General features: G+C 46.8%; 1 protein-coding gene across 1 annotated transcript; it reads right to left on the reverse strand.

Annotated features, from left to right (window-relative positions):
* Positions 1–928: 928 nt before the first annotated feature.
* PGPEP1L (pyroglutamyl-peptidase I like) lies at positions 929–7,343 on the reverse strand. Its single transcript, XM_007959968.1, has 4 exons — positions 7,338–7,343; positions 3,147–3,269; positions 1,926–2,152; positions 929–1,154 (listed from the first exon to the last, which is right to left on the reverse strand). Exons 1-4 carry the CDS (start codon positions 7,341–7,343, stop codon positions 929–931), a joined length of 582 nt encoding a protein of 193 aa, XP_007958159.1.
* Between the last annotated feature and the right edge of the window lie 955 nt (positions 7,344–8,298).

Below are 8,298 nucleotides of genomic sequence, written 5' to 3' on the forward strand. Positions count from 1 at the left end.
CACTGAAATACTGCAAAGCATCTTCTCAGATCACAATGCCATAAAATTAGGAATCGACAATAGGAAGATCAACAGAAAAAGAGCAAACACAAGGAAACTGAATAACACATTCCTTGAAAATGACTGGGTAACAGAAGAAAAAAAATGAAATTTAAAAATTCCTTGAGTCAAATGAGAATGGAAACATAACACCAAAGTCTTTGGGACACAGCAGCCATGAAAGGAAACATGTATGGATAATTGAATGGAAGACCAATTTGCTCTGTAAACGTTCACTCCATTCACAGTAAAAAGATAAAAAAAAAAACATTGCTGTGAGCAGTTTAGCACAAGAACCCTGTGCAATGTTGGTGGGGTAAGATGAAAGATCTAAAGAGTGAGTTTTGATATTTCAGAAGTTAGGGAAAATAATGCAGCAGAGAAGCTAAGTCTAGCTACGAACTTTTGTTTTAGCACTTTTGGCTTAAACACTAGATACTCACCGGTCAGAAGCTGCCCAGGGAACTCAGATGCATGCATGAGCTCCGAGGCCAAAAATGAGGTATGTCAAGGGGTGGCGACACCTTTGCTTCCCCATGACCAGCAGGCTGTGGATGAACTCACCATGTGAGGCCCTTCAGAACTGGTCTGTGAGCCCCGCAGTCCAGGCAGGATCACACAGGCTCACTGTATAGTGTTTTAAGAGTAAAAAAAATTACTAGGATTTCATTTTATTGTTATGAAAACCATAACTGAAGCTAGTTAATCCCCTGTGAAATGTCTGCCTTTCAGAGTGTTCTTTCTTCTGACAATAAAATAACCCTTTGTGATTTCCTTAGGGCTAATTCAGAATTTTTTCTTCTGTGTAAACTGTTTTACAAGCAAGTTTTTAAAAGCCTCTCAAAACATAGTTGAACTCTCCTTACAGGATTGAAACATTTCATTTTCTCTAAAGGATCTGAGCCCCAAGTGGTTCCCCTTGGCTCGAAGCACCACAAACCAGTCTTCTAGCTCGGGCTTCCCCCATCTCCTCCAGCATCTCCCGCACAAGGGCTTGTAAGGCTTTTCCCAACAGGCTGGCCCGGAGCCACGGTGATAATGGTGGGACATGGATGAGCACTGCCCGCCCATTTCCATGATGCAGCGACAGGTAGTAGGTGTAATCGCAGACGTATCTACAACCATATGAAATGCCATTATTCCCCTGCCCAGTCTCTAACACCTGATGATACGTGAGCACAAGAGGCAATACAATGTCAGCAAAGCTTGTGGAGAGAGGCCTGGCATGAGAAGCTTTGATTGAATTTTGTTCTTAAGCCCCCGGAAGAACACAGTGCTGTGAATGAACTGGGAAGAACTGACTCAGGGACTCGTGACCAAGTGGCCCGGCTGAGGACTGGACTAGATTTCCAACTAACTTGGGTCACCATGGGGAGGAATAGAGTCACTAACAGCAAAAGTCCTGAGAACACGTTGACTCCAGAAAATCCCTCGCATTCATGTATTCACTGTGTTATTCACTGGGCGGCGGGGATTGGGGATTGTCTACTCGGGTCAGTGTTTAGAGAAAGGTAAATTAATTTTACCTCCAGTTAAATCAGTATAGCTAATTTACAACATTGGTAAAACAAACAATGCACAAAATATTAGTGGCTGTGAAAATATGCCTTCTCGTTTTTTCTCCTATGTCCCTGCACCAAAAGCCCAACGGCAGAGGGGGTGGTAATAAACGGGAGGACCTAGCTTGGGCACAAGAATTGGGGCCTAGGTGTGAGCTTCGTGACTGTCAGCAGGTTTTCTGCACGTGGGAAGGCACAGGGTGCCCATGTGCAGAACAGAGAGGGATGGCTCTCTTCCAGGGATAGGGAAGAGGAACATGGGGGAGGGGCCTTGGTCAGAGGACCCTGGAGGATATTCCTTTTCCCTCCGACACCCACAGAGTTTACCTGCCCGCATCTCGGGAAAAGAGCACCTCGACGCCCTTCAGTGAGACACGCTTGCAGACAGCTTTCATGCTGACCTCAGACATGATTACTCTCGGGCCACCAGACAGGCAAACACCGCCCTCTGGCCGGAAACCCCGGACGTCCACATCCCGGTAGCCTGTGTTCTTGCCGCACTGTTCCAGAACGATCGCTTTGGCTGAGGAGTCCACCCCCACGTGCACTGCGAGCTGTTTACACACAGGCCACAGACAGTACAGGAGATGAAGGAAACTGAGGGCAGCTCTGGTCATCAAATGTCACAGAAAGGCCAGGTTGCACGAGAGCGAAGCTCAAAGTGCAAAACATTTCATACCCTAGGTAGACTCTGAAACCCTGATCTCTTGACATTTTCCCTAATTGGACTGAAACAGAAAAAAGCGCGTTTCTTTTATTTTAGCTGACTAGATATTCCCGTTGCATCTAAATTTAAATATTTTAAAATCCTTTTACATGGTAATGTATTCACTCCCCCCCCCGGGGGGGGCGTTTTATCTACGACTACCACAGGAAAAGCTTAGCATTTCACTGGAATCTTTCATCTTTTTAATGAAACTTTAATAAATGAAGTTAGTGACAACCTAATAAAATCCTGTTAGAATTTATTTGAACTGATTGTTTTTTCTCTTTGAAAAACAGCTGTTGCATATTTTATCAAAATATTTGGGACGTTGTCTTAACGACCCGGTTATGTTTTATTACTGTCATCATCTGATCGTTTGTTGTTGTTTGGTTGTTGGTTTTTTGTTTTGGGATGTTTGTATCGCTTGTATAGTAACTGTTCAGAAGAAAAGTGCACTGAAGATGGCCCCACCCAGTATGACCTCTCCTGTTGGCTGCCATAGATTCTCACAGCCAACCTGTCCCACATGGGCATGCCCTAGAATGGCCTACCCTGTGAAGTGGAAACTCTCTGAGTCGTGACTGGGAATATTGCTTCCATTGCTTTTCCTCCTTCTCTCTCTTCAGAATTTTCTCCCAAGACCTATTTCATATTTCTGCTTAAACTTTTAGGAACAGACATGGAGCCTTGGAAACCTGCTGAAACTTCACCTTACTGGTGGGACATGGAGGCGAGGTGCACTTCAACCATCAAACCCTACAATCAGGATGCTGGATTTCACAGCCCTGGGGCTCCGCCACTTCCTGGGCCATCTACCCCTTTGCCTCCCCAGCTGTCATTACTTGTGGTTGAAGATCTTCCCAGATTCTGGTGATCTTCTGCTTGACCTCCCTGTAATCCACTGGCAGCTGAAGTGTCCGCAGCTCCAGCTCCATGTCATCTCCCAGGCCCAGGTTGGAGAGGACCTGGAGAACAAAGAAGGGGCCTCAGCTGATGAGGTTGGGGGCAGGGATCTCTGAAAACTCAACTTTGGGCCATCCAACCACTCTCAGAGGTCTTCTATGGTCCAGACCCTGTCCTCAAGGAGCTTACACTATGGGAGGGCCCCAAGGAGCCCCAGTGCCAGCCCAGCAAGACAGGTGCCCTACTCCTGTTGGGGATGGGGGTGGCCAGGGGCATGACTGACTCAGCTTGAGGGTCAGACATAGTCCCTAGAGGGGATGCCAGTGAGTTCTACCCTGCATCTACTAGATGCAGTTAGCCAGACGAAGGAGCTGAGGGAAGGGGCACCAGACAGAAGAAACACAAAGGTGAAGGTCTTGGGGAGCACAAGAGCTGATGGCCTTTGTGGAGGGAATTTGCTGTGACCTGGTCCTCTAAAGGAGTCCCTGGGTGGCGCAAATGGTTAAGCGTTTGACTGGTAAACTGAAAAGTTGGTGGTTTGAACCCACCCAAGGGAGCTCTGGTAGCATATGGCTAAGGCACTTGACTACTAACCAGAAGGCTGGCGGTTCAAACCCACCAGCCACTCCTCGGAAGGAAGATGGGGCAAACTACTTCTGTAGTGATACTGCCTCGGAAACCCAAGGAGGGGTCACTATGGGTCAGGTCTGACTCGACGGCACATACAACAACAACAACAACAAGGGACCTCCAAAGACAGACCTTGTGATATGCTTACAAAACCCTATGAAGCAGTTCTACTCCACACACATGGGGTTGCCATGAGACAGACTCTATTCCATGCCAATTAATAACACTTATCCTGCATTAACACCTAGGACTCTGGTCTAAACCTCACCCACCTGTAATACCCCTAAGCAGGTCCCTAGGGGCACATATGATTTACACCTTACTGCTAACCTAATGGGAGTTCTGGTGGCAGAGTGCCTAAGGCATTTGAGTGCTAACCAGAAGGCTGGCAGTTCAAACCCACCAGCCAGTCCTTGGAAGGAAGGTTGGGCATTCTACTTATGTAGTGACACTGTCTCGGAAACCCAAAGAGGGGTCACTATGAGTTGGATCCAACTCGATGGCAGTGAGTTTGTTTTTTTGTTTTTGCTAACCTAATGATTGGTGGTTGGAATCCACTCAGCAACACAACAGAAGAAAGGCCTGGCTATGTGTTTGGTAAAGATTACAGCAAAGAAAACCCTAGGGAGCAGTTGTACTTTGTCACATGGAGTCACTATGAGTCAGAATCAACTCAATGTCTCTGCGTTTGGTTTGAGCATCACCAGGCATTATGACAAGAAACCCTGCCATCAGGAGCACTGAATGCAAGGGAATACTGGGAGCAGAATCTAGAAAAGTCTGTAGAAGCCAGATTGGGAGGTATAGCTAGAGTTTGGACTTTATCTGTAGGGCAATAGGGAACCAATGGAGGATTGCATACAAGGAACTAATGAATCAGAGCTGACTCCCAAGGCGATGGAGGAGGAGGTAGAGGTGTACTGGAGGATACCATTGGTTGATTTTGAACTTACTGAGTTTGAAGTACCCAAGATGAGCTAGTCCCTCAGCTCTCTGTATCTGGAGTTCACAGAGAGGCCTCTGAGAGACACTGGCAAGTTGGTAGCAACAGTCATGGGTTTAGATGAAATTCAGAGAGAGAGAAAAAAGCAGGGGGAGAAGGTGAAAAGCTGTAGAGAAACTCCAGGGCCAGGAAGCACCATCCTCAAAGGACAGGAGAAAGAGCAGATGGTTTGGAAGGAGGAAAACCAGAAGAACGAGATGTTATAAAAGTTAAATCCGGAAGCTAAAGGCTGTCCCTTTAAGCACCAGCATCTGTGCTTGTCACCAAGACTATTTTTTATTGATGTTTCTGTTCTGACACCCTTTCTTGGCATCTTGAATGGATATTGGCCTGCTCAAAGTTCCCAGCCAGGAGGCTCTAGGCCGTTGATCTAGCCCTTGAAGGAGACAGGCCATCCCTAAGTCTCAGAGACAGATGTGGACATACCTATGCTGCTGTCATCGAAGAGGAGGTGTTTCTTCCCCCAAGTCTTTGCTGGACCAGCTCAGCTATCCAGAGGCCTCTGCCCTCCCCCACCTACTCAGAACCATAGTCCCCTCAACTAACTCCTGCTTTGTTCTTTTCTAAAAGTCAGGGCTGAGACTAACCTCCCCATTTGGGGTCTTGAATGATAGTCCATTTCCTTGATGCTGATGGTGGGAGGTGGGAATGGGGCCAGGGTCATGCAGTATTGCAACCCTTCCCTTGGGCTAGAAGGATATGGAAAAATCCAGCTGAGTTTCCAGATGGACTTTCCATGGTCCAGTCAGATCAAGGGGGGCTCCAGCCACGCTTGAGTTCCAGGGTATTGTGATGCTGTCCTGGGTCCTGCCCTGTGGGTCCAAAAGAAGCTATACACTGTGAATGCACAGAAGTCCAATTCTCTGGGATGCTCACAGTTCAGAGAGTGGAGGCATGGAAGCTGCCCCTCTGGGGTCATGAGAGTGAGCAGATCCTGGCTTGGTCTCAGGATGGCTTCTCAGTAACCGAATCTGTGAAGAGCTAATTGTACTCAGTGAGGTACCTATGAGTCTTCCACTTGGTACTGAACAAAGGCTGCAGAGAAGCCCCAGAACCAAACAAAGTGACCTGGGAATCTGCCTTGAAGGCTGTGCCCTGAAGACCTACCATATTTGGTTGTCTGTGGAAACATCTGTTAACTACGCTCAATAAGTGTGCAAGAAAACAATGTCTATAGGACATCCACTTTAAGCAGTGCAGGCTGCTCTGCCCAGCAGCCAGCTGGCCCGTCCACAACTGATCAATGCCTCCTCCTCACATAAGTATGCAAGTCTGCTCTCAACTGGACACATATATGAAACAGACACCAAGCCATCCTTGTTGCATGCACACACACACACTAATGCACACACTCCTGCACACCTTAATGCACACACACAATATACACTGTCACAAAGAGACACACACAGACACACTCATACATATACAGTCACTCATACACATATTCACACACAGTCACAAACATAGACATAAACCTACTCATATACTGACACACATACATACATGCACACACACTTATAGTTACACAATCACTCAGACACACAAATTGACTTTGAGATATACACACAGATATATACACACTCATAGAACCACACAGATTCAGTCACACACACAGTCATTAATGTGCACACAATGTGCTGTGCAGTGAATTACTTAATATAGCTCTTCTAGCCATGTCTTTGTGACTCCCACCAGCTAATTGGGTATTGTTGTTGTTTTGTTGTTATTTGCCATCAAGTCGGCTCCGACTCCTAGTGACCCCTCCTTGGGTTTCCGAGGCAGTTATCACTACAGAAGTAGGATTGCCCAACCTTCCTTCCGAGGAGTGGCTGGTGGGTTTGAACTGCCAGCCTCCTGGTTAGCAGTCAAGTGCCTTAGGCACTATGCTACCAGAGCTAATGGGGTAGGACTATGCAAATGTGAGGTGCTTGTGGCCCACCAAGGGGATTGGACAGCTTGTTAATAATGTAAATAAGGTACATGACATCCTTGTGGAGGTGGGACCATTGAAATAAGATGTATGGAACCCTAATGTGGGGGTTGGTCAGTTTTGTCATTCCACTAGGCTTATAATGAGCCATCCCAAAGGTGGAAAGGAGGATCTCACTACAATCAAGAAAGAAGTGTCAGGAGTGCAGTACATCCTTTGGACCCAAGATCCCTGTAGTGAAGTTCCTTGACCAAAGAGAGAGAGCTGTAACACTTTGCCGGGGTGATAAGTGGTGGCTAGAGATGGTGACAGACAGTGGCAGAGAAACCACAGCAGCAGAGGCAGCAGAAGAGACTGGCAGGAGAGACTGGAATGAAACAGAGCAGTGGCCTTCCTGGCCTATGGAGCAAGAAGGCTGAAGGCAGAAGACAGGAGGCTTACTGGCAAAGTGGGGTGCCTCTTTGGGAACCTATTTGCAGAGCTAAAAGAACTTTGTAACACTTGCCCAAGCAGGGCAGAAGCCAAGGGGCCACAGGGCTGAGAGGCAAAGGTCAGAGAGAAACATACCTGCATGGCTGAGAAGAAGCTGTTCTGACTGAAGAACCATATCCTGAGTTGCTTCTGATCCTGAATTATAACCTGTTACTTCCCCCAATAAACCCCATAATTGTGAGTATTGTCTGTGAGTTTTGTGTGGCCTTTGCAATGAATTATCAAACACAGTAGAGAAGTAGAATGTTCTGTGTGTGTGTGTGTGGGGGGGGAATTAAGTGTCAGAATTGGTAGACGGTTGGAGGGTGGCTGTATATCTGACTGCCACTTCATAGAAATCAGCTGTAAGCTGTTGACTTTGATCCTTCTCATGCAATGTGGAGTTAAAGAATAGCAGATGCTGCCCCTACACTCTTTTTGCACACACATTCAGTAGTGTGCACACACATACATTGGTCCTAGGCCACTTATCCTGTCCACCACTGAAGACAAAGACTTATTACCAAAATAACTCCAAGCTGGTAGTCTTCACTGGTCTGTTTGGAGAGGGGAGAGCAATGGGAAGAAGGGGCACATGTAAGGTCAGATCCTAACTGTAGTGAACAGGAAAGGCATGAGTTTTGGGTCAGGAAGACCTAGGTTTAAGTCTTGGCTAGATCATCTTTCACTGGATAAACTTGGGCCTCTTGTCTTGGTGTTCCTCAGTTTTTTCCTCTGTGAAATGAGGATAATTAAAAATCAGAGGGGTTCTGATAAAATATTAGGTGAGAGATATACAAAAGGTGCCAAGAACAGTGTCTGGCACATATTGGGGGCTTTATAAGGGGTCAGTGTTTATTATTGGCCAATATTCCTGCCCCAAGCAGGAAGCAGGAGCCAGGGTTGATGGCCAGAACAGGTAAAGGGAGAGCCCCCAGGCAGGAAGTGGAACAGGTAGGGGGAAGGCCAAGAAGTGAGTGGAGCAGTTTGGAAAAACTAAGAGAGATGAACTTGTTTGTCCATTTGTCATACTGTGGTGGCTTGCATGTTGCTGTGA

Source organism: Orycteropus afer, unplaced genomic scaffold, assembly GCF_000298275.1.
Source record: "Orycteropus afer afer isolate SDZICR_OR568_19922 unplaced genomic scaffold, OryAfe1.0 scaffold00019, whole genome shotgun sequence".
NCBI classification, from domain to species: domain Eukaryota; kingdom Metazoa; phylum Chordata; class Mammalia; order Tubulidentata; family Orycteropodidae; genus Orycteropus; species Orycteropus afer.

What these genes read in the sequence shown, in the direction of transcription:
- PGPEP1L (XM_007959968.1), bottom strand. An exon ending in GGGAAGATCTTCAACCACAA is followed by an intron (nt 2,153 to 3,146) that starts GTAATGACAGCT and finishes GTGTGTAAACAG; the next exon opens with CTCGCAGTGCACGTGGGGGT. An exon ending in TTTTCCCGAGATGCGGGCAG is followed by an intron (nt 1,155 to 1,925) that starts GTAAACTCTGTG and finishes ATATGGTTGTAG; the next exon opens with ATACGTCTGCGATTACACCT.